Source organism: Pollicipes pollicipes, unplaced genomic scaffold (assembly GCF_011947565.3).
Source record: "Pollicipes pollicipes isolate AB1234 unplaced genomic scaffold, Ppol_2.1 Scaffold_6138;HRSCAF=7277_pilon_pilon_pilon, whole genome shotgun sequence".
Lineage (NCBI taxonomy): Eukaryota > Metazoa > Arthropoda > Thecostraca > Pollicipedomorpha > Pollicipedidae > Pollicipes > Pollicipes pollicipes.
The window spans coordinates 15,145,910-15,171,405 of record NW_023596818.1 but is presented as its reverse complement, the minus strand read 5'-3'; the positions used below and the strand labels follow the sequence as shown (position 1 = coordinate 15,171,405).

Below are 25,496 nucleotides of genomic sequence, written 5' to 3'. Positions count from 1 at the left end.
TCAGCAAATCGACCGGCGCTTAACAAGCCGCGCTAATACGCCGAAATTAAAGCGGGCCCGATATTGGGCGGTGTTATTGGGCGCGCGGCGGGCTGGGCTGGCCGGCGGGGGGCGGGGACGGCGGGCTGGGCTGGCCGGCGGGGGGCGGGGCGGCGGGGCGGCCAGTCGCGCTCGGCTCGGCGGCCGGACGCAGCAGCCAGAGGGCGGCCCGTCATGTTCCGAGCCGCCCACTCGACCGCGCCATGGGTCTGAAGAACAACAAGGTGAAGGACGGTGGCGGGGCCCGCCGCGGCTCCGCCCTCTCGCTCGAGGACAGCGACGACGACAGCAAGCTCGTCGAGTTCAACGGCGGCGTCTTCAAGGTGAGCGTCGCCGCCGGCCGCGTGTCTGGGGCCCGCCACCGGAGCGGGGGTGGAGGAACGGCGCTGGGCTGGCGCTGCCGCTGCTGGTGATGAAAACGAGGCGACGTGGACCCCGCAGTTCTCGTAATGCGTTTTGAGAAATGGTGCTGAGTGCAGTTTTGGTGCGATTAACGGCACGAGGACAGGTCTTCCTGCGTATGAGCCAGTGCATTCATATGCTGAATTTTAAATGTCCATTGAGGTCAAAAGCAACAACTTCAATTTTGGGTTGTTTGCAGGACCCACGATACAGCTTCAGCGTAACGCATTTTAGAAGGAGCCTTTTGAACTAATGTTTCTCCAGCCAATGCAGCTACTTGAGATTGTTGGACCACTGCGAACCAAGCTTTAGAACTTTTCATGCGAGTTCGGAAAATCAGCAAAGCAGGTATTTTGGCAGCAGACGCTTCTTCAATGTTTTCATCAAAACGGATAGGGACTGGTATTATCAAGCATATTCTGAGTGGTCCCAGTCTTGCCTGATTTCGTCCCGACCGCTCGCAGCCGAAGAGGTGCTCACGGCATACCACCCATGGTCAGCCGTGTTTTGCACATGAGTGCTGTCTGTCAGCCACGGCCGTGGCGGGACGAACGGCGGTCCACCGCGCCGCGTGCCAGAAGCCAGCCACCTGGACCTGGCCGGCACCATGTTCCTGGCATCTGCCATCCACTGCCTTTTACGACAGCAATGACTTCGATTTCACCGACATTTCCGTCAAGTATCAAACCCCCGGCGTGAATGTTTCAGATGAATTACATTTTTCATTCGCCTCCCACCACTTTCCCTTTAAAGTCGAAATCCTACCGAAACCAGAGGACCGTGTGCAATTGATATGTAACCGGGTCGTTAGACCTACAGTTTGCATTCCAACATTGTTATGATCGGTCCCACTCTGGTTTTCCGGATATGTCGCCATGCGTTTCAACTAATACGGTTGGCTGCGCGAGCAAAATGAAATCAAGCGGTGTCTTGCGTTTTTACATGCGTGTGTTAAACACGCGCAACATGCTTTCGGTAGTTCGATGACCCTCTGCCCGCCTTGTCTGTAGACCAATGCGTGATTAAGTGATCATTAAAATTCATGAGACCATATTTTGCGCAGATATCTGTGCACACTATGTGCATTGCCTGTAAAGCGCGCAGTTTCTATCGTCTTGTTCAACGATTTCCGGTTCAATGGACTTTACACGATGCTCTATGCGTCAGCAGCGTGTCACTCGCTGGATATGAAAGTATTTTGTTGGACATATAAGTGTCGCATCTATGTGTATATATATATATATATATATATATATTGGTCACTTATTTTGTTTTTGACAAGTGTACAAACGACGGGAAAGGTGGTGAAGTGTGTATGAATTAATACTAGCATTGTAATTGCACCCAATCAAACATAAGCCACTTGTTGGAATGATTCGGGAATAACATGAAATTGAACATGAACAGGTGGCAGCACGCCTGTATGAACGAAACGTCATGTAATAGTGTCATATTAATATTATTATTGCATTGATTCACATTGTTGCTATTTGTATTGCATTATCTCATAGTAAAAGCGCATTATGCCATTTAACTGCCACATTAACCAAGCGATCACATTCAATGGCACAGGAGTCAAGGAACAGACCGAGGCCAACTGAATAAAATGTAGAAGCACTTACGGAAGTTAATAGATAAGCACACGCTCCACAATCATATTCCTAAGCAGAGACTCATGTTCTAAAAAAGACATTTCAAGACTTTCTGCCATGGGTGCCGCTCAGGGAAGAGGAGGGGGCAGCTCGACAGGCGATAACATCGGCGAGTTACGTGAGTCGCTTCAGACAGCCCGCTGATGGATGGCCACAGGATCAGAATGGTCTTCAAATGTGACGGTAAACGTCGCCACGGATAACACTGCAAGCGTGCTGCGGACCAGGCGTCGCCGGACGTCTTCCCCGCGCGTGCCCCGGTAATGCTGAGACCCAGGACCGTTCTGCGCGCTGTGCACTCCGCGTGCCTCGGCGTCTGAGTGTCGTGTCGAGGCGTAGGGCCGTTCTGCGCGCAGGTGAAGACGGGATGCTGCGGCCTGGACCCCACCACCGGCCGGGGCAAGCAGATCCACCTGGCGCAGATGCTCTGCCTGCCCTTCATCCCCATCATGGCGCTCATCATCCAGAACGCCGTCAACATGATCAGCGTGCTGCAGTACCAGTACGAGATGCAGGAGACTATCAGTCAGGTGGGTGACGATGCAGGCCTGGTGCCAGTGCCGAAGTCAGGTGGGTGGCGGCGCGGGCCTGGTGCCAGGTGCTGAAGTCAGGCGGGTATCGGTGCGCTTGGTGCCAGGTGTTGAAGTCAGGCGGGTGTCGGCGCGCGCCTGGTGCCAGGTGCTGAAGTCAGGTGGGTGTCGGCGCGCGCCTGGTGCCAGGTGCTGAAGTCAGGTGGGTGTCGGCGCGCGCCTGGTGCCAGATGCTGCAGAGCTCTGATGTTCACGAAGCTGGATGGGACTGTCTAAGGAACGCCTCACCCTGCGCTGTGAAGCGTTTCGTTAGCACGGGGTCTGAGTACAGCGTCCCAGGGCATGGAAGTGAAGTATTCGTCGCCTCTCTGAGCTGAATGTGGCCTCTGGTGGCGCCCATGTCATGTCACGTCTTAGACTGGCTCAAAGCTGGACTTGCTGGATAAACCAAAAACTTTGTGCTGGATTCCGCAACAGCCGGACTACGTTTGACTCAAAAAGGGGCGCGAATGGTATTGTAATGTATGCTAAATCGCATCAACGTGAGCAAGTTTTGAACGACCCAACCGGCTGTAAATCTGAACGACCAAGATCGATGCTGATAGCCATCGCGCCGCTGGTAGCCCTGACATACACCTGTGCCCTAAAAGCCATGTGGATTCTGGGCCTGCCCTTCAGGTGCAAATCAGCACCGGCCTGGGCAACGTCACGGAAGCCCTGCAGTCTGAGCGTGCCGAGATCGCCTTCTTCCTCTTCACCAACGGCTCTGTGATCCGGCGGAACCTCTCGGAGCACTTCCAGTACACCAACCAGCTGATCGACGAGCTCAAGTGGCCCAAGTTCCGCATCGGCGACCAGCTGTTCCAGAACAAGATCCTGTTCCGCATCCGGCTGGATGACTTCCGGGACAAAATCACGCGCTTCGACACACCCTCCATCGACGCCGGCATCCAGTTCTACAACCGCGCCAACTACATCTTCCTCGATCAGCTCACCAGGGAGATCAAGGAGAAGGATTCGTCAGGTGAGTGGAAGTCATGCGAAGCCTGACTTGGTCAAATCCTCCACCCACACCCCATGCGGTTCTCGAATGCTTCTAAGCGTGGCTTGACACCGAGAACAAAAGCACGCTATGGACGCGTGCCATTAATCTGAAAGATAAAAAGTGGGCATAAACACTTCAGTGAGGAAATCGTCCCAGCAAATTCTCAAACATATTGAGATCCTGAAGTATCAGAGTGACTGTACCTAGAAACTTCGGATGCTCACCAGACACTGGCACGTCATTGCCGAGATAAAAAAAAAACGCACTTATGTCATCGGTCCGTGGGCCGCCACCACCCTACTTGTTTCCGCCTCCCAGTCACATGGGGTCATAATGGTACGAAATGAAATGCGCACTGTTGCGTAAAAGTCGCTAAAGGAATGGGGGGGGGGGGGGGTCGGTTACCCAGCCACTGTGCTGCACGTAATGTTATATGCACTGCACGCACGCCTGACCCCCACCGCTCGCCGTAGGTGTATGGCGGCCTCTTTTGGCATACAAAAACCTGATCCGCGCCATCGAACATCTGGGCATCAGCATGGTGTTCGGAGAAGAGTACTTCGGCAGAGGTGACCTCGACCACAACAGCTACCTCAGCTTCGTCACCAACGACGCGCTCGGACAGGATTTCCTCAACGCCAGTAAAAGCTTCGCGTACTGGATCAAGGACAGGTAAGCGATTGTCGCAGCACGCGGTTCGCTGCCCCATTGGGAACGCAACTACACAACGCACTGCATTGTGTATATGACAGCGTCAGGGGATTTTTCGGGTGTGTTGACATTTTGATACGTAAGATGTGCTTCCAGATCCCAAATTTACGCTAGGAGCTGCAAAGGCTTAAGTCGATACCGCATGCAAAGGAACGTGCTTTAACATCGGCTCCAATAGAATTTGAATAATATGTTCCACTATTTGGATTCGCCATGCGGCTGCGTTCAGTAGGCGTTGAACCACTCTCAGGTACCAGCTACTTCAGCACGAGTATCCGTGGTACTCCAACATCACAAGGAGGAGGAAGGAGATCGTAAATCGAGTGAAAATCGAGCCGGATTTCGGAAAGGCGACCGAGTACTTCTATGCCATGCTCGGCTACCTGGACTCCTTACAGAAAATCCAGTATGAGATCAGAGGGAAGATAGAAAACACCATTCTGTCCGAGGTAAGCGCGTGTGAATTTGATTTTGCTACTTTCATTGTCAATCCGCACATCAATGGCTTCGTCAACGCTGAAAAGTTGGAGGCATTGAGGTGTTGAGTCAAATTTTGTCATGCAACGCCTGTTGACGTAATTCTAAATACGCTGTGACCTTGTGATGTGTTCTCATCTCACTGGAGCGCTGGGACTCATCTGCAGAATTCATTTTATCATACACGCAAATGAGTTGTGCACTATACCGTACCTAGCAGGTTTCTTGCGTGATGACTAGCTTAAACGGAATGTTTCACATTCGAAGAACGGATTCGAAGCAAGCATCAGATATGATGAAACAAACCTACTCATAACTATGGGTATACTTTTTAAGTGGAAAAGACTGCTGTGGACAGCACAATTTTCGGTTGGGTAAATATGCTCATCAATGCTTCACGGTTTAATTACGTCATCGTACCTTGCACAAGACTGACTGAAAGCCAATTGACGGTCGGTATATCTGGAAACCACGTTCACAAACGCCAGATATGAACGCCTCGACAATTATATTTTTGGGGCCTTGATCGCCACATGACTTATGGAATGACAGGATTTGAATGACGTTATTATGACGGTATGAATACAAAGTGACTCTGAAATACTCTTCCCGATGAACCTTTCCGCAGCTCAGAGACTAGCGGGGTTAGGTCTTAAGAAGGGCAGGGTTACGAACAGAACCGAAAGACTTTCAAAATGGCTATTTCACTTAAAAATCCCGCATAAATGTGGAACACTCCATTGAAGGGTATTCCCTTGGCCTAACGTGTCAATTTTTAGTTGAGAAAAGAACAATTGGTTAAAACGCATTATTATACATATCTGTGACACGTCCACCGTTTGTAGAAAAGGTTTTTTGCCATTTTAGTTACTTCAGTGTGGTTACCCTCGTCAAATGCATGGTCAAAGCGATCAGATGTCAAAGGTATGCAAATCGGCAAATTGTGAAGAAAACGCCGCGCTAGATGATATGGAACAGGTTTACAATGACAGCCAATATCACAGCCACAAAACCACATTTCTGCATGCTTGGAGCGATAGTAAATAGGCACGATATAAATTTAATGCAAAACATAACACACCTCTTCACGATGACATTAATTTCCCTTGAAAATGCGCTTCTGTTATCCAAAAGATCTTTCCGCACTGTTAGGATTGTAGAAACCAATTGCGACACTCATTTTAGCCCATTCAAACCAGGCAAAAACACACCAAGCAATCTCCAGCCATTACGACGCCACTTTGCTGCATGACAATCATTAATGTGATTTGCTAGATTTACAGCGAGACCTTGACACAGCGGCGCAGCCAAGATTTCGCCGCGTAGGGCTCTAAATCGGGTCATAGCGGCCCTTTCAGCCGAGTGGCCAATTTGTCGCTACAAAGGCCATGTGTTTCATTCGGGGACTTTTTGGCTTGTGATTCCCATTGGGGAATCACAAACATCCACAACAAGGCCTCATGGCCCTGTTGTGGATGTTTGAGAATCCCTACGGGTGTCGTAAACTAGCAAAAGTAGTGCGGTACTCGGTCCCAGGGGAGCACCAACTCCACATGGGTCTGACCCCAAAAGCCTTCTCCCCCACTTGGCTATACTGCTGCCTTGGCATCGGCATGATTACCTGCCCTGCACAGGTGGGCTCTTCCAACAGCCACGTGGTGGTGGGCATCGCTCTGCTGGTGGTTGTGCTCATCATCTCTCCAGTCATCATTATCCTGGTCAGAAAAGTCACCAGAACTCTTCAGGTTAGTGGCAGGGTTTTGGAAGAGTGCGCAGTATATAATGTTCACACCGGCGCAGTCTGCGGGCACACCGATGCTTCACTTGGTTCGTCGTTTTGTACCCGTGTGCTCCTTGCATAAAATAGAATACTGCGTGTGTAGACTGAAACGGCTGAACAAGTCATCAGCCTTTTGACGTGGTCTTGTACAATGCAGCCCGATGTTTGTGCGAAGACTGTGGTTCGTGCTAAAATGTGTTGTGGCGATGAGTCCAGACATTCTGTCCAATTTGGATTCAAATTAAAGATATTGCGTATAAATCTGGCATAACTTGTGGGCAGTTTGGGAATCACAGCCTAAACAAGATATAGAAATGTAACTCAACTAGGAGCTCCACCAAGAGCAACAGTATCTGCCACTTCCCCACGTATATTTTGCCATTTCCTACTCCACTGCAGGCATTTACCGAAACCCTCCAATACAAAACCTACGAGCTGCGCTATGAGAAGAAGCGATCGGACATGCTGCTGTACCAGATGCTGCCGCCCACTGTAGCCCAACAGCTAAAGCAGCGCAAGCAGGTGTCGGCAGAGACGTACGAGTCAGTCACCATCTACTTCTCCGACATCGTGGGCTTCACCGAGATGGCCTCAGAAAGCACGCCGATGCAGGTGCGTTTGAGGAAGACATGTGTATTTTCTATGCGCGAAATACTGATCAGAACGTGTGTAACGATGAAACTGAAACGAAAAAAGCAACGACCGAAAGTAATTTTGTGCCTACATATATATATATATATATATATATATATATATATATATATATATATATATATGTGTGTGTGTGTGTGTGTGTGTGTATATGCATTTATATATGTTTCATGGATTTATTCCACCAAAACAAAGCTCTCTCGCAGAAGGCGCGGTTAGTAAAGCTGCCTTCTTCTGCTGAACGATCAATACCTTGCAGCCAACCACCCATCCGGACATAGCCCATATCCCGTGTACGGTGATAACGGCAGACCGGCTTGCCTTCCAGGTCATCTCGCTCCTGAACGCTCTCTACCGCATGTTCGACTCCAGAATAGAGCTGTACGACGTGTACAAAATCGAGACGATCGGTGACGCGTACATGGTGGCCTCAGGCGTACCACAGCGCGCCCAGGGTGAGTGGCCGGCGCCGGCTCTGCACCAATCCTCTGCACCAGAAACGCTCCGACGGGCGACACCAAAACGGAGCCCTGGTGCACCCACACTGCTGTCTCTCGCCACCCCGCCGCTCGCAGGCCCAGCGAAAAGCAATCGTTTAAAATAGCATGCGATGATGACGGTTTCGGACCTGTGGTTTCGATTCATTGGTCTTGAGCTCCGACTTCAGAGCTCAAGCCGCGTCACGTCACGTCACATCAAGCTTGAGCCACATCACGTCACGCCGAGCTTAAGCTGCGTCACGTCACTCGAGCTCGAGCTGTGTCACGTCACGTCACGCCGAGTTCGAGTCGCGTCACGTCACGTCACTTGAGCTTGAGCTGTGTCACGTCACTCGAGCTCGAGCTGTGTCACGTCACGTCACGCCGAGTTCGAGTCGCGTCACGTCACGTCACTTGAGCTTGAGCTGTGTCACGTCACGTCACGCCGAGTTCGAGTCGCGTCACGTCACGTCACTTGAGCTTGAGCTGTGTCACATCACGTCACGCCAAGCTCGAGCCGTATCACGTCACGTCACGTCCAGCTCCAGCCGTGTCATGTCACCTCACGACAAGCTAAGCTCGATTCGCGTCACGTCACGTCACGCTAAGCTCGGGTCACATCACGTCACGTCGAGCTTGAGCCACGTCAAGTCACGTCACGACGAGCTCGAGCCACGTCACATCACGCCAGGCTTGAGCCACGTTGCGTCGCGTCGAGCTTGAGCCACGTCAAGTCGCGTCACGACGAGCTCGAGCCACGTCAAGTCGCGACGAGCCACGTCACATCACGTCAGGCTTGAGCCATGTCGCGTCACGTCGAGCTTGACTCACGTCACGTCAGGTCGAGCTGAAGCCAAGTGACGTCACGTCGAGCTTGAGCCACGTCAGAGGACGAGAGTCCACTCACCAAGTGCGTGTGGCTCGGGGTGGTCAGGTGGCACCACACGGCGCCAGGACACACCACATGTATAGGCCACATGTACCACATGTCCCGCGGTGCGGTGGCGCCACGGGCGCGGCAGCCAGGTGGCACCACCTGTGCAGTGACCCAGTGACGTTGCGCGGAGGTCCCGCGTGACGCCGCGTTCCGTTGCGGCCGGTGCGTTGTTGGTGCCCTGATTGAGCGATGGTTCTGACGCCGACCGCCCGGCGCGCCGGGCTCCCTCAGAGCAGCAGCAGGCGGGCAGCCTGGAACGACTCATTTTCACCACGCCCTGCTATAAGATCATGAGTCACCAGCGGCTAGGTAGGCGCGGCTGGTTGCGTTGTCGAAACGTCGCTCAATCAATGCCCGTACTCTGGTAGTGGCGTTTCCGCAACGCAATCATGCCCCAGCGGCGCTTCAGCCGCCCTGTCCCGTCTCTAGGGCTCTCGTAACCGTCCTGCCACTTCTCTGGGGGTCTCTCTGTCACCCTGTCCCTTCTCTAGGGCTCTCGCAACCGTCCTGCCACTTCTCTGGGGGTCTCTCAGCCGCCCTGTCCCGTCTCTAGGGCTCTCGCAACCGTCCTGTCCCATCTCTAGCGCTATGTTAGCGGCCCAGTCCCATCTCTAGGGCTCTTTCAGACACCCTGTCCCATCTCTAGGGCTCTCGCAGCTGCCTTGCGCCCCATCTCTAGGGCTCTCTACCACCCTGTCCCTTCTCTAGGGCTCTCTGCCGCCCTGTCCCTTCTCTAGGACTCTCTCAGACGCACCGTTCCCTCTTTATGGCTCTCTGTCACCCTGTCCCTTCTCTAGGGAGCCGCCTTGTTCCTACTCTAGGGTTCTCTCAGCGTCCCTGTTCCTTCTCTAGGGCTCTGTCAGCTGCCCCGCCCCTTCTCTAGGGCTCTTTTAGCCGCCCTCCCCCTTCTCTAAGGCTCCCGCCCTCTCTCTGTATCGTCGTCTCATGCACCGATAGTGGTTATGATCTGGTTTGCTTTTGCTCTATTTTATATTTGCATGTGCATTACACTGGTTGTGCTGTTATGGCCTATGGCCTATGTTGTTTTGCGACTGCTGATGTGTGATGTAGTAAGGGACCCCTTTGTCTTCAGTGTCTTTGTAATAAGCTTGTAACAAAATGTCTGCATTCGTCGATGTTTAGCTAAAGCTCCCTCTGTGCTGTATACGCGTGTAATTTGCAAACCCTGCTCGTTACATTCTGTTAGCAAACAGTGCGACTAATTTTGTTTTCTTGAGCCATCAAAGCGATTCAAAGCAACGCTCCCCTCACGTGCTGAAATCTGACAGCTCCGCACTTGATCCGTCCTCGCCACCAATTTCCTCGCCGGCCATCACCAGAGCGGTCTCACGCCACTCATCCCCACCGCCGCTCTCCTTTCCCATCACCGTAGCGTCACCACCACACGGCCGTCCAACAGGCAAGGACCACGCGGCCGAGGTGGCCTCGATGGCGCTGGACCTGCTGCACGCCACCGAGAACTTCGTGGTGCCGCACATGCCCGGCGAGCGGCTTCAGATCCGCATCGGCATCCACACGGGGCCGGTGGTGGCCGGCGTGGTCGGCACCAAGATGCCGCGCTACACCCTCTTCGGAGAAACAGTCAACATCACCAGCAAGATGGAGGCGACCGGCCTGCGTGAGTGACGCCGCGGCCACCCGGCTGGGACGCGGTGTCAGTGAAGACAGTGACCTGCGCTGTCGCCGTCGGCCTGCGGCTGCCTCCGTGCTGGGGCGAGGGAGAGCGGGGGGGGGGGGGGAGGGGAACGAAGCAGCAGGCTTGGCGTGGAGGACGAGTGGTGCCTCGCTACTTGCAGGTGGGCTGACGCTACGCGTCGGGAATGGAAGGGTCTTAGGATAAAGAGCTGCGGCTTGTCGCACTGACGGTAGGGGTGCACAAAACGCGCGGATCGGACAGCAAGACGAGCCGAGGACCGTCAGGATAAACTTTCAGGCTTCACTGTCTTAGCCTGCGACAGGCCGGCAAATGAACTCGACAGTATACGACAATAGCGTGAAATTTGCGGTGTCGTATGTTTGGGGCGATTGCAGCCCATTGCTGTGAAATGCGCACATACTTTGGGTGCATACTGCTTACAGTGAAAAGGGCTTTTTGTCGGTCAATTCCACAGCCCCAGCGCGCTCAGCTTCTGTGCCAGAGTGTTTTCGAGGCTGTCTTCGAAACATGCGGCATTGGTCGCCCCCCGGTCCACTGCTGGCGCCGCTATTGGTCTGAAGTTGGTGGACTGGTTCAGCAGCTGGTCGCACCGGTCGGATTCCATCGCGGAAGGAATGTAATGGTGCGCTCCTGTTGCTGCACGATAACCTTGTGGTCTGCTGGCACACCCCCAATGTACTTGCGTGAAGATGCGTGACAGACGGGCGGACGGACGAACGTGTCGGAAGTCATGACGTAAATTCATGGGTTATGTCATTACATGGGTTGCATCATTCTTTTAGTGATTTATCGCTAGGAACGCCCTCCGCCTTGTGCCTTATGATATGGATGCCAACAAACCTTCTCCTTTTCCAGCCTTCAAGATCCACATCACGGCGGCCACCAAGGAGGCGCTGGACAGGGCCGGTGGCTTTATCATGAAACTGCGTGGAGAAATGGAGATCAGGGTCCAGTTCAACAAGGACGCGGTAAGAAACTCCGATTTACGAAAGAAGATGCAATGTCGCCGTCTCAGATGCGTTGAATTAAGAAATCTACGTAAGAACATCTCAGAGCCGCTGTCTCATTAAAGGGCGAGCCTGGCCACAGTCTGACGTTGGGGCATGGAAAGAGAGCTTCACGGCGAGAGCGTGGTGACGGATTGGTGACCGGGAGTTGACCGTGTGGTGACCGAGTGGTCGGCACCCTCTGCTCTCACGTGGGCGACCGGGCTCCGATTCCGGCTACAGCGTGATCCATGAGGACTAACGTAGCCACCGCAGGCTTTGGCTCTTCATAAGAGGGATGCGCGCAACGACATGCCATGCGCCTTCTTTAAGAGAGTTTCCCGACTTGAAATCCTCGGGTTTAAACTCACTGAAAGCTCGCCAACCACGCTAACTCACCGCGTGAGTTCACCAAGCGCTGAACAACAGCTTGAAGTCGCTGACCACCCGGTGAAGCGACCCCGTTTGATGTGTGACGGATGCTATTTTTTTCAGCAGAGCAAGGGCGCCATGGAGACGTTCTGGCTGATCGGAAAACACGGCAAACTGCCTGACCGGCGCGTGGACTCGGACAAGGAGGACGTCATCGACGTGATGGCCGAAAACCCGCACACCAACGCGCTCCGAAAGGAGCGCCAGAAGCAGAAAGAACAGGCGAGCCAGAAGCAGTCGACGCTCTCGCGCGCCATGGAATCTATCAAGGGCCATCTGACTGGATAACTGATGTACTTTTAGTTTGTTTTCACTGCAACAGAAGGCACTGCAAGTGATGCTAAGGACGGGCAGACCAGACGGCGATTGTTATTATTATCTGTTTGATGTTTCCTGTTGGCTATGCGTTAGATGTCGCTAGGTTACAATGCGACGCTGAGGTGCGTTCGGGTGCACCGGCTCTGCATACGATGAGCATGCACAGAGGACCACGAATCTGGTGGATACGCCGCCTGGCAGCGTGCGTGGCGCCGGTCAGCATTGGGAGTCAGGACTCGTACAGGCCTGGCCCTCGCGGGCTGCACACTCCGATGTCAAGAGGGCAGGCGTCACAGCCTCTTGCCACATCAGCGGAGCTGCCCACACTCGTGTTCGAATCGTGTTCGCACGCGCGCGCGTTCGCAGCAGAGCGACCCGCAGCAGCGGTGTGGGACCAATGAATGTTCGCTGTCATTCTCGTGGTGTTCGCTGTTTCCGGTTGTTACTGCGCGTCACCTCCTCGTCACGGCGTTGTCGGCGACAGCGCTTCTGGTGCGGGCTCCATGCGGGCGCGAGTGAGTGCGTGTGGGCCGGAGGGAACGGCGGCCGCTATTGTACAGGTGATCTGTTCGGAATACAACGTCAGTGTTACGTCGGCGTTGCATTTTTGTCACGTGAGTGGTACCTTTGATACCGGGGATGAGTTCTGCAAGTGCGAGGCTTAACACACAGCGTTGACATGATCAACCGGCGCTAAAACAGAGTCAAAGAAGTTATGGTGGATCTAGAGCCTTCGTTATCGTGCGTTTTTGGTAAAGGGGTAGCATGGAAATTTATGCTGTTGTTTCACGTTGCCCCAAGTCAATGTCATCGTGTTTTTCACTGGTCAATCTAACACCAAGCAACTGTAGCTTTATTTAACCAAAATAAGTGCACATCAAAAACGTTTCGCGCCAATTTTCTACGATTCCTGATTCAAACTCACATAAGCACAAGCGAAACATAATCTATCGGCCTAAAAGAGGCCCCGTGTCACTACAGTCTATTGGTTGTCACACCATCAGCCTATTAGAGCATCTACAGGATTGCAACATGCACTTCTAATGTCATTTCCAACATAGTTTCATTAGACACCGGAGCGCCGTCCATCCGCGGTTCAACCCGCCGTAACAGAGCATCCTCCAAATCTCCACGCATCTTTGGTAAAACCCCACATGACATGTCAATACTATCGGCCCGGAGACACACACGCCGCTGCTTCAGACCTCTCAAAACGCCCTCCGGACCCGAGATCCAACAGACGCACCGCTCATGGCTGGCGAATGGGGAGCCCTGCTGGACAGGACGCCGGCCATGCAGAGCCTTCGCGGCAGATAACACCGCTCCTCTTCCAGATAGGCAATGCACACTGACCGGCTTTGAAACACTGGCTCAAGTGTGTCGCATTATGCTTACGCTCACCTGCCTTGAAAAACACGATCTGCTGGCAAGAAATGCGTTCAAAGTCCATCTTAGCGGCATGAACAGCTGCAAACGGTTGTTCGCAGGTAGTTAGCAGTTGCTAACTATTAACAGCTCGCTGCCAGGATGCGGACGTGGATGACGTTCGCGCAGGACACCGAAGAAGCGCATCCGCGAGGAACGGGGAGGGGGAGACTCATATGCAGGCTCCCACCCAGGCAAATAAATTAGGAATAATCACGTCACTGCCAGCAACGTCGAGCGCAAACATTGTCCTATCTCGTCAACGCATTGCAAAAGATCAGGGGGCCTCCCTCCCCCTCCCGCCGCGCTCTGGGTGCTCCCACGCCTCCTGACCCGGGGGTACGCCGAGCCGTAGCCTCCAAGAAGGTCTCGGGTTCGTGCCGGCGAGCCTCTCCATCATGGGCAGGGAGAAGAGCTGAACATGCCGCCCGGCTGGGGTGCGAGTCTGACGGCTGATTGGCCGCTGTCAGCCAAATCTGGCGGCCGCCGCCAGCCTGCACACCTGACTGACCGTCACCCACCGGCTGCACGCCAGCGCGGTCAGCAGGTCCGGCTGACGACCGGCAGTTGGCAGCCGCCGCGCGGGAGCGGGCCGCGGATGCGCCGGTCTGGCAGGCAGCCGGACCGGTCCGGCTCAGGTCAGGACGGCAGAGGCTATGGGCGACGGACTAAGGCCGGCCGGACGGTCAGTGCTTCGCTGAGGTCAGCACGTCTGCTGACGCTGACCTGAGGCCACCATCAGCTCCAGGCGTCGGGTCGGGGTTGATGCTAGCTTCGGACGTTGAGCCGTTGTCAGCGCGTGTTCGGCGCATGCTGAGCCAAGCAAGTACCAATCGTGAACGCCTTCTCCGGGACGCAAAAGTAGGGGCCTGGCGCCCCTAGCGGTGGCGGCCCACTAGCGACAGTAACAGACACGCTCACCAGGTGGCGATTGGGGTTACCCGCAAACCCTTATCGTCGCCATTTCCTCCCGTCGGGGCTGATACCAGCGCGTTGTGTCGCCTCCGGCGGTAGCAGCCTGCAAACTGCAGTACCATCCGCGGCCGCCAGGCGGTGACAGTCTTGGCTACGGGCACCCTCCGGGCCAGCGTCAGTACCAGCCGTACACCCCAGCGAAGGTCTGCGCGGCGCGCGGCGTACCAGGCTGCCGGCGCTGAAGGCGGCGTTGGCGGCGTTGACGGCGGCCGGCTGGCACTGCGCCGGCGGCCAGCTGGCGGCGCTGGCGGCCGGCGGCGAGTACTGCGCGGAAGCGGCGGCCGTGGCGCTCGGTGCCGGCAGGCCCGGGCTCGAGAGCGGCTGGCCTGACGGGCTGAACGGTGCGGCGCGTACGAGCCCAGGCTCTGCGCGTAGCCGGCCGGGTTGGACATGGCCTGCGCGGTGGACGACATACGCGGCGCCACCGACGATGAGACGCCCGAGTAGAGGGAGCCCGAGTCTGCAATACAGGGAGGGGGGGGGGGGGGCGGTGGCGTTAGCGGGCGCCAGACGCGTGACTGTTATAGGGACGTAGCCAAGGAGGGGGCCAGGGGGCCGTGCCGCCCCCCCCCCCCTCCCCGTGAGCAACGAGACTTACACTAGATATCGGGTGATTTTGCAACATTTTGGAGAGGAAAAATTTGCATGCCTCCTGAAAAACACTGGTTGCGTGCCTGGACCGCTACGAAGCGTTTGGTAGGGGGCCATTTATAGTGAACAGATGATGGTAATGGTGATGCGTTGTGTGTAACAGCTGGCGTACGGACACATCGTCAGCAAACAAAGGCCTCGCATCAGAACCTCAGGTGCTCATTCGAAGTAAGGAGAATTGCAGGCAGCTCTTAGTCACCAGCCGAGCCGACTGGGTAACACGAACTGTAAAATCACTGATTCGGGAACTCGACTGATGCCAGTGAAAATAACTCTGCGAAGTGCTTCGAGGCCGCTTGACCTAAACATCGCATGTTATGTCGTGATGACATAAAACTGCAAAATACGTTACCGGTGCAACGATAAAGGCTACGCTGGAACACCACTGGATGAAAACATCGCCAACTGAAGATACTTCATGCTCACCCTGAGTGGCGGGCGAGGAGAAGGGATGCTCGGAGAGGCCCCAGGACGCCGGTGCCGGAGGAGTACGACATGGGCAGGCCGACGCCGGGGAAGTTGGACACCGAGCCGGGGCTGGTCATCATCTTGCGCAGCCGCGCGCGACGGTACTGAACCAACACCTGGCAAAGAGGCACCAGACGTCACCATACAGAGCGCTGGTCATATCGCACCTCCGACCAGGCAGGGTTTTCAGCGGCGCGCGACGGTTACTGAACCACACATGGCAAAGAGGCAGCAAACGTCACCATACGGAGCGCTGATCATATCGCACCTCCGACCCGGTATCGCACCGGGTTTTAAGGCAGCTGAAAGAAACGTAGGTACAGACAAAAGAACTGTGTAGACGTGGGGCAGGCACGCCGTGGCAAATGGCTGTCCTGAGATGACCTGACCTGTCCAGTCACGAGCACCAGGTTGAATTGTCCCAGCGAACATCTCGCAGCAAACGTCGGTGGCGCATCCGAGCCCCGGCCTTCACCAGCCAGTCCCCGTCTGTCTCCTGCGCCTGCGCCAACCCGCCGCGCTCACCTGTATGTCCGCCGTCACCTGCCAGCCCTCCTCCTCCCCCCCCCCCCCCCCCTTCTGCGCCCTGCCACCCCACCGCGCTCACCTGTATGCGCGCCTCAGTGAGCTTGGTGCGTTGCGCCAGCTCCTCGCGGGTGTATATGTCCGGGTACTGGGTGCGCTCGAACGCCTTCTCCAGCTCGTCCAGCTGGTAGGCAGTGAAGGTGGTGCGCGAGCGTCGCTGTTTCCGCTTCAGCGCCAGCCCCGGCTCCGTCTCCTCGTCCTCGTCAGAGACGCCGTCAGATTTGGCTGCAAGCGGACGAGGTGGTGGTCGTTAGGTACTCATCCGCGGTGTCGGGATCCCGGATTTTAAAGGCGGAGTTCCGGGATCTCGAGTTATCTCGGAAAGGTAACGAAATGTTGTGCACTGCATAAATAACTAGTGAAATCAAAGTTATACCGATGGTGAGTGAATAGATACGAGCCATCTGCCAAAAGCAGCATTTTTATGTTAGAGCAGGACACAGAACTTTACGTCCCTCCTTTGTCAACTCCAAGGGGTACAACAGACTGAAAGCATGTAGTTAGAGACAGGTTGAGACTTTATTCACTCACATCTTATTTTGGGCGCTTGGCGTTGCACCCCAAATTTCACTCTTCCCAGTTACGAAGTCATCTACATTCATGTCGTCAATATCCCGGTAAACCTTGTTTTGCATGCATGGGCATAGCGATGTTGTCACACTCTGTCAACTTGTAGTTCAGTTTTGAGTCATGAGGCTATATCGGCCATAACCAACACGCACCATCACATAGGTGCACAAATTAGGGCATATTTGTGCCACGTCAGCGGCACAGCAGCAACAAAAAGCGACGTATTGTAGGCGCTCATCGCAGTTTTTAGGAATGATGGCTTCAATCAACGTACTTACACGCTTGCATTGGTTCACATTTGTGTTTATTGTGATTGGCATGTCAAAACGCCAACATATACCGTGCGACAGGAGAAATGCTCTGGTGGAAATGTGCGGGCGTGATGGACTCACAGAGCTCCTCCTCCTCTTTCTTCTTGACGGGTTCGTCGTCGTCGCGGCCGCGCAGCAGCCGGGAGATGGCGCTCACGGAGGGCGCGGTCGTCTTGTCGCACAGACCTTCCTTTACCAATCTGCAATAACGGAGAAGGAAAGTTGCAGTTAAATTCACAGAAGCTCTGAAAATATGCCGGGACGAAAAATCGTTCCCAACTAAAACGCTGCATAGCCACACACACTCGCAAAGGCGTTACACTATTGCTCTTCGTCTGTGACCTTTGCAAAGTTAAGCGTGTTTTGTATAAAAGTACATTCTCCTTTCTTGCCTTATGTGTAATCCTCGCGACGCCCGCTAATCTGGGGCAGGCTGTGTGAGTCAGCCACGGGCGGGTCGAGAGGCCCCCTAGGATGGGCGACCCCAACCGGGCGCCCAGCGCACACCCCGAGGGGTCGCTCCGCGGACTGAAGCTCGGCGGTTGGCCCCCCCAGGCGCATGGTAGCTCTACCCCACCGCTATCCATGCTCCGTCATCTCACAGTCCTGAAACGATCATTTCTGTTCGAAAGAGCTCTTCTCAAAACAACCAAGCGAACAACTAAATAATAAAGCATGTAGCACGTAGAATTCCGAATTGATTATGCACTCCTGCCGTCAGTCGCCATTCTTGCAAACGAGGCATACTTTACTGAGCCTCCAAGTGAATGTATATGGCTATGGAAAGATATAATCCAACTCGGTGTCGCATTGCACGACACCATTTGCCGGCTACCATTAGCGTTCGTCATTTCGCACGACGTCTTTTTTTATCCTGTCATAGTTTTTGCGGTTTCGCCATTCCGCGACGAATTCAGCTACTCGCCCTTCCGCTGTTTGCCATTGTTGCCGTGCATACGGCCATTTGTTCCGGTGAACATTTATCCCGCCGCGCCGCACCGATCATCCGAACTGCGGCCGTCAGCTGGCGCCGCGCAGCATCCCCGCGGCGGAGGAGCCCTCAGCGCACCAAAGCGCGAACGTCCTAGACGGCCCGGTCACGTGCCACTCGCCGCCGCCCGCAGGCGCTGTCACGTGACACGTGTGAACGGCCGTGCGACGGCATGAATGAGACGCTGCAGATGAGGCCTCCGCCGGCGCGCTCCGTCAGCTGCGACAGAGCCGGCGCGCTGTACAAAGGCAGCTCAGAACCACGCTCGGGCGCCGGCTGGGAGCCCATCTGCTGAAGGCAGCGGAGGGACTGCCTTTGCGTAATATTTCAGTGATGCTGACAGCTCGAGCCTGAACGACGCAACAATAACCGCAATTAATTCGTCGTGCTTGATTGTCTTGCAGTTTGGTTGCCTGCATGTCCACAACCTTCTGCAGCTCGACGATAAAGAAGATGATAAGCTCATGTGGCACCTCACCTCAATACCTGAGGACGCCTTTATCATGGTGTGCAATTGCACAATGCGTAGTGTCCCGAACTTTTTTTTGCTAGTTTTTTTTGTGTCAGTGTCCGAACGCGCTGGAAATACCCCAACACGCAAGCAGACTGGCACGTGTCCAACTGAGATTTGAAATGGTTACCAAGCTCCGGGACGTCGCATTAAAGGAAATGTCCCACATTTGAAGATAGTGAAGCAAGCATCGGATATGGTGAAACAAACTGACTTATAGATATTGGTATATTTGCGGGCGGGAAAATGCTGTACTAGGCCAACACAGTTTCTTTGTCTAGTAAGCATGCTTCTGAATACGTTGTTGTTGGATTTCGCATCGTAACTTGCACAACATCGATTGAGAGTCAATTGCCGGCTGTTATGCCTGGGAAACTTGCGCCACGAAACGCCAGATTTGAACATATGGACAAGTATGTTTTTTAGCCTTGATCGCCGCATGGTCAATGGAATAACAGCATGTCAATGGCGTTGTAATGGCGTCATGAATGCCTAGGCAACTTTGAAATGGTTTCCCCTAAAAGTCTGCACATATTCACGGGTTGTGTAGCTCAGAAGCCCCAGGGTTGGGTCTTGAGGACGGAGATGGTTTTTTTGTTAGTTGCACCCAATGCTCTTCAATGTGGCTTTTTTCAGTTCAACCCCCATGCGAGTTTGGAACCACTCCTTTTAACATAGGGTATTGTGCTGGATGATTTCACAATGACGCAAGCTCAAATATCGCTGTTGGAAACACGTAGGTCAGTATATGACAGCGAAAACCAAAAGGAAAGATGCGGCAGATATATATACATTAGATATATATATATATATATATATATAATTATATATCTGTATATATATATCTACATATTTATTTATTTACTTTCGCCGCCACACGTGGGAAGTGAAGCGACAAAGCGCAGCTGGAGACGTAGGCGTCGCTCGTACCCAACCACCGCTAGCCCAGCACCGGACAGGACCGGCCTATCTGGACCAACACGGCGAGCAAACTGCAAACAGGCCAGGTCTATTGAGGATAAATAAGATTCACCACCCTGATTAAGAAAGGCTTAAGTTTGTACATGCCGCTAGGCCTCAGCACTGATGAGACGAAAGAACACCATGTCTGCGGCGTGGGGGCGTGAGAGGGTGGAGACGGGCGTGAGTATTATCACCGCGTAGAGGAGGATACCTAGAGCGTCAGCGAATGAGAAGTCGTGACTAACGCGGGTATCCTCACCTTGTAGAGGATGCCAAAACGTCAGGCAAATGAAGCCCATTACCGTTTTCGGTTTACAGACGAGTCACTCAACGAACTCTTTTATGGCTTTAGCCGATTGAGTGCACTGATGGCATTCGTGCACAAATTACAGCTAGTTTTTGGTGTTGGTAATGCCCCGACCAAGTTAGATCGGTTTTATAAATTGAATGGTCTGAATTTTCGGTGACTTGACAAAATTAATGCGACACTGGAAATGCACGGCACAGACATTGGCCTGCAACGAACTAGATTTGAACCAATTCAATTTTCACGTAGTATCTTTCTCGATTTAGACCGAACAATTACTGTGTTTGTCATCGGCTCGGGCACAACAATTTTATACATGGATTAATAAATATTGCATAGCTTGTTTGTGTATGTACATGCTATATATTATATTAATCAGATATATAATATATCTAACTTTGGGCGCTTGCTGGTCTGATACTTACGCACTTATGAGTCGGATATTGTTAAATTGCCAGGTAAGATATAGACTGTATGTGCTCTCGCGTCTACAGTGCAGTTGGTGTCACGATTCTTTCACTTCTTTTGTTGTCGAGATCTGCCTTCAGTTCCACAAAAGACACACAAAACCGTGCAGACCCATGCCATGGTTTGGCCTCGACAGCGGGTGGCCAGGGTCATTACAGGTCATTCTCACTTCAGTCCAAGGGATATTGCCCTTTCCCCAGTCAAAACGCGTTTGGCATCATGCTACTCCAACATCAACAGCTGGTGGTCGAAATCTGAACGTAGTTTGACCCTTTTTACTTCAGTTTTTTGTCAGTGTGGAAATATTTTACCGTTCTCAAGCGTCGGTCGCGAGGTGGAGGGAAACTGGTAATATTGCAATGTTGCAAAAAGAGCTCGCCTGATCAAACAGCGTGCATGCATGCCTGGAAAATCTCACCTGCACCAGCTACAAGAATTCTGCTGTTTGCCGCTGCGAACCGCGCGCCGGCTCGGTCCATGGCTTTTGTAAAGACATAACAAGCGCGGCGGAAGCGTGACCGGTCGGACCGAGCCCAATCTCCGGTCAGCCGTTGAAACTCGCCCGGCTGCGGCCGCGCTAAGAGCCGACCGACCTTCAACGTGCCAAGAGGTGCGTAATCAGTCAGGTGTAAACGCTCAAACAATATGTTAGATTTAAATGTATTCGTGTCGTATTGCATTTCCGCCATGCTTCAGGGTACCTCCTGGTAGAATGAGGCATGAACCTCCTGGTATCACCTGGCATGTTGTTATGGTGCCTAAAGGGGAGGGAAATACTTGTTTTTGGAAGAAGTAAATGCCGTTCTTTGATGTATCTGTTTTGTGATCAACGTTTTAACTTACTTTTGTTGTATGTTGTGTACGGTTCAATCATGCATTAACCCCATCCAACGATTGATCCCATCCACGAAGAGCTTCAACAACAAGTGGTGGTTAAGTGACGCCAAATGCGTCTCCGGCCTCTCAGACTCCATCTAAGTGGCAGGCGTATCGCTGCTGGACGCAGCACTGTACGCACGTGCGTCGAGAAGCCACAACCACCTGGCGCGCTCACCTGTCCCCTGATCTCCCAGCTGAAGACGCCGGGTTCTCCTTCTTGTAGTCGGCGATCTCTTGTTCTCACCTCGGGAGAGTGGTGACGCGTGGCTGGAGCCGCGATCACGCCCGGCCTTATGCTGCCTGTCTCCTGCGCGCGACGTCACGCCGGTCAGACGGGACCACACGGCCACCGGCGCCGGTCAGACGGGACCACACGGCCGCCAGCGCCGGTCAGACGGGACCACACGGCCACCCGCGCCGGTCAGACGGACCACACGGCCACCGCGCCGGTCAGACGAGACCACACGGCCACCAGCGCCGGTCAGACGGGACCACACGGCCCCAGCGCCTCAGACGGGACCACACGGCCGCGCCCGGTCAGACGGCCACACGGCCACCACGCCGGTCAGACGGGACCACACGGCCACCGGCGCCGGTCAGACGGGACCACACGGCCACCGGCGCCGGTCAGACGGGACCACACGGCCACCGGCGCCGGTCAGACGGGACCACACGGCCACCGGCGCCGGTCAGACGGGACCACACGGCCACCGCGCCGTCAGACGAGACCACACGGCCACCGGCGCCGGTCAGACGGACCACACGGCCACCAGCGCCGGTCAGACAGACCACACGGCCGCCAGCGCCGGTCAGACGGACCACACGGCCACCAGCGCCGGTCAGACGGGACCACACGGCCGCCAGCGGGTCAGACGGGACCACACGGCCGCCAGCGCCGGTCAGACGGGACCACACGGCCGCCAGTGCCGGTCAGACGGGACCACACGGCCGCCAGCGCCTGTCAGACGGGGCGCCGGTCAGACGGGACCACACGGCCGCCAGCGCCGGTTCAGACGGGACCACACGGCCGCCAGCCCGGTCAGACGGGACCACACGGCCGCTGGCACCGTTAGACGGGACCACACGGCCGCCGGCACCGGTCAGACGGGACCACACGGCCACCAGTGCCGGTCAGACGGGACCACACGGCAGCCAGCGCCTGTCAGACGGGGCGCCGGTCAGACGGGACCACACGGCCGCCAGCGCCGGTCAGACGGGACCACACGACCGCCACGCCGGTCAGACGACCACACGACCGCCGGCGCCGTCAGACGGGACCACACGGCCGCCAGCGCCGGTCAGACGAGACCACACGGCCACCGCCGGTCAGACGGACCACACGAGATGATGCCGGTCAGACTACTGCACGAGATGATGGCCGGTCAGAATGGGACTGCACGAGATGATGCGCCCGCTGCCAAACAGGGCACACGCGATGAGCAGTCGCGAACGTGCGGGGCAGTAAACGACCATTCTCTGTGCTTCCAGAGGCCTGAACCGGTGCTGACTTGGAAGATGACCCATGGAGTTGAGCTCCGTCACGCACCTGACAGACCAGGGCGACGACGACCCACTCAGGCTGACCTATCCGAGTGTCTGGCACCCGTCGATACCCGCTAGCTCGCCAGGTTATGACCCGGCGTCCGTTACGTACAGCAAAGCGAGAGTAGTTCTGACTCGCTATCCGCTGTGTACGTCAGTCGTCGGCGCGGCTCTGACCTGGTATCTGTTGAGTATCTTGGAGACGCATCCGTGCGAGACGCGCAGCTGGCGGGAGATGACGCACGGCCGCACCCCCGCCCGCCGCCATCTCTACGATCTTCATCCGGATGTGTTCGGCAGCGCCGGCCGTTGATGAAGACGCCGCCCAGCTGGTTAACCCGACCCTGACCTGCGAGAGGGCGTACGACCAGGTCAACAACTCTGACCTGCGAGGGCGCACGGCCAGGTCAACAACCCTGACCTCCGGGGCCGTACGACCAGTCAACAACCCTGACCTCCGGGGGCGTGCGACCAGTCAACAACGCTGACCTCCGGGGGCGCACGACCAGGTCAACAACGCTGACCTCCGGGGGCGTACGGCCAGGTCAACAACCCTGACCTCCGGGGGCGCACGACCAGGTCAATAGCGCTGACCTCCGGGGGCGCACGACCAGGTCAACAACGCTGACCTCCGGGGGCGTGCGACCAGGTCACAACCCTGACCTCCGGGGGCGTACTACCAGGTCAACAACCCTGACCTTCGGGGGCGTACGACCAGGTCACAACGCCTGACCTCCGGGACGCACGACCAGGTCAACAACGCTGACTCCGGGGCGCGCGGCCAGGGCAGCGACCCTAACCTCTGGGATACGGCCAGGTCAAGGCCCCTGACCTACCAGGTCAAGGCGCGACGCGACACGTCATTGCTGTGATGCGGGTATGAGTCTTGCGGTCGGGTTTGAAGCTTGAAGCAATGGAATGAAGAAACGTTATCGTGTATTCCGACCCTAGTATTCCGACCCATGCTCATTTCCAAGAACTCAATTTTTTGTTGTTTCTCTCCCCCCGGTTTTGATGCTGCTGATTTGTGACTATCAGCCGATCGTAACGCATGTAGGTTTTTTATTTCTGTCTGGTCCATCTAAGCGCATGTCCATTTGATATCGATGGGCAGCTACGTCATGACGTTGCAATACCTGACACAGAGTGGAGTACGGCAACCAAAGCGGTGGTACTTTGGAATGCTCCTCTCATGGTCCATGCTCCTCTCATCAGTCGTGCGGTTCGCCGTCGCGCTTCTTCGGCAGCTAAGCCATCGCGTACACCCGCTTAGCCGCAGGCGTAACTCGGCCCGGGGTCACGTTATTACCAAACCAATTTGAAGTCGGTTATACTGGAGGCAAGCAGCCGTCCTAACCAATTTTTTTCTAAACCTGAAAAAAATTAAAAATGACTTCATTCGAGAAATTTTACTTGGATTATACGCCTTTGTTCCGTGAAAAATGAGATGCGACATACATAATACAACCAAAGAAGAACGGCATGGTAAAAAATGACTTGGGCCAGCCGCCAGCCGCCAGCCCGAGGGTCTGTAGGCCTCGCTCCAGACTCCATGGCCCCTCAATGACCAAGCTGACCGGGCTGGCAGAGCGGGCCGCATGACGAGCACGGCCGGCGCTCGCGCTGCGTCAGTAGGCTGTTCACGGCCGGCGCTCGCGCTGTGTCGGTAGGCTGTTCAGCGCGCGGGCCGCGGCGTGACTGGGCGCGTCGGTCGCCGCCGCGGCAGCCATGATTTTCCCGCGCGCCGGCCGGCGTGATGGCCGCTGCGGGAGGTGCAGGAGGGGTGACGGTGTCACCGGCTGCCGCGGGAGGTGCGGGAGGGGTGACGGCGTCACCGTCTGTCACGGGAGGTGCAGGAGGATGATGATAATGATGATTTGGGCTTTCGGGCGCACCGACTACGTTGGTCATATGGCGCCCATAGGTGCAGGTAGCGACGGTGTCACCGGCTGCCACGGGAGGTGCAGGAAGGGTGACGGTGTCATTGGCTAACGCCGAGTATGAGTGGTTCAGTCTCAGACCTATACGGTGGGCGTGAGTCGCTGTACGCATCAGATGTAGGCGGAAGCTACCTCGTTCATAGATCAGGCCTTTTCTTTGCCTCTTTCGCATGAATAATGTAAACAATCGTTCTTTTTCAGCTCTTTATTGCATTTTTCCCCATATATAGTCTACACATGGGTGGCTTCGAGTTTGGCGTCTACTTGGCGCAGCGTGTTCCGCGCATCATAAACTCCTTTGTGTTTGCCAACCATGTCCTCTTAAACCTGCGTGGAACATATTCAGCAACGGGACGACGTGTTTGTCGCTAATTAATTACATGTTTTCGCAAAATGCCTCACATGTTTGACAAGTGTCTGAATATGGTCCCGTTAATGTCGCCATTTTGCTATTTTACCCTAAGTTGGCATCGAACCCAACGATAATCCAGTTGCTGGAATGGTTCGTCAATATATCGAACACGAACTCAAACGCGATTCCCAAGCTAGTCGGTTTCAGCCAGTTTAACCCAGTTCAGGAGATAACGTGGGGAAATTATCCTACGATGGCACGTGGGGAAGGAGCAGTGGTGCCAAAATGTGATGAAGCAGTGGAGCAATGGGGCAGTGGAGGAGCAGTTGTGCCAGTACCGTGCTAGCCAGCTCACCTGTATTCAATGTGATGCGGGCGGTGGGAGGTGTCCAATCTAAGCACTTTTGGGGGATGAGGAGATGTGACAAATAATTTAGAAAC

At 54.8% G+C, this 25,496-nt stretch overlaps 2 protein-coding genes across 4 annotated transcripts; one reads left to right on the top strand and one right to left on the bottom strand.

Annotated features, from left to right (window-relative positions):
* The first annotated feature begins 178 nt into the window (after positions 1–178).
* LOC119105707 (uncharacterized) lies at positions 179–12,532 on the top strand. 3 transcript variants are annotated; one of them, XM_037229182.1, is made up of 12 exons: positions 179–362; positions 2,450–2,623; positions 3,302–3,647; positions 4,142–4,340; positions 4,630–4,828; positions 6,491–6,601; positions 7,036–7,248; positions 7,616–7,742; positions 8,935–9,012; positions 10,124–10,342; positions 11,237–11,349; positions 11,866–12,532. In XM_037229182.1, exons 1-12 carry the CDS (start codon positions 243–245, stop codon positions 12,085–12,087), a joined length of 2,121 nt encoding a protein of 706 aa, XP_037085077.1. In that variant the 5' UTR covers positions 179–242; the 3' UTR covers positions 12,088–12,532. The 3 variants fall into 3 exon arrangements, with proteins under 3 accessions (XP_037085077.1, XP_037085076.1, XP_037085078.1); XM_037229181.1 differs by having other exon boundaries at positions 11,863–12,532; XM_037229183.1 differs by lacking the exon at positions 8,935–9,012 and having other exon boundaries at positions 11,863–12,532.
* A 1,888-nt stretch (positions 12,533–14,420) lies between these two features.
* Positions 14,421–25,018, bottom strand: LOC119105351 (segmentation protein paired-like). The gene is given in 10 exon segments (XM_037228820.1): positions 14,421–14,437; positions 14,849–14,977; positions 15,811–15,853; positions 16,244–16,446; positions 17,184–17,306; positions 21,402–21,528; positions 22,941–23,021; positions 23,023–23,065; positions 23,067–23,149; positions 24,968–25,018. Coding segments are annotated over 10 exon segments (900 nt in total).
* Between the last annotated feature and the right edge of the window lie 478 nt (positions 25,019–25,496).

Excerpts from the sequence above, each read along its gene's own strand:
- LOC119105707 (XM_037229181.1), top strand. The coding sequence starts at position 243 with ATGGGTCTGAAGAACAACAAGGTGAAGGACGGTGGCGGGGCCCGCCGC. Across the intron at positions 2,624-3,301 it reads TGCAGGAGACTATCAGTCAG|GTGCAAATCAGCACCGGCCT; the intron begins GTGGGTGACGAT and ends CCTGCCCTTCAG. Across the intron at positions 10,343-11,236 it reads GATGGAGGCGACCGGCCTGC|CCTTCAAGATCCACATCACG; the intron begins GTGAGTGACGCC and ends CTCCTTTTCCAG.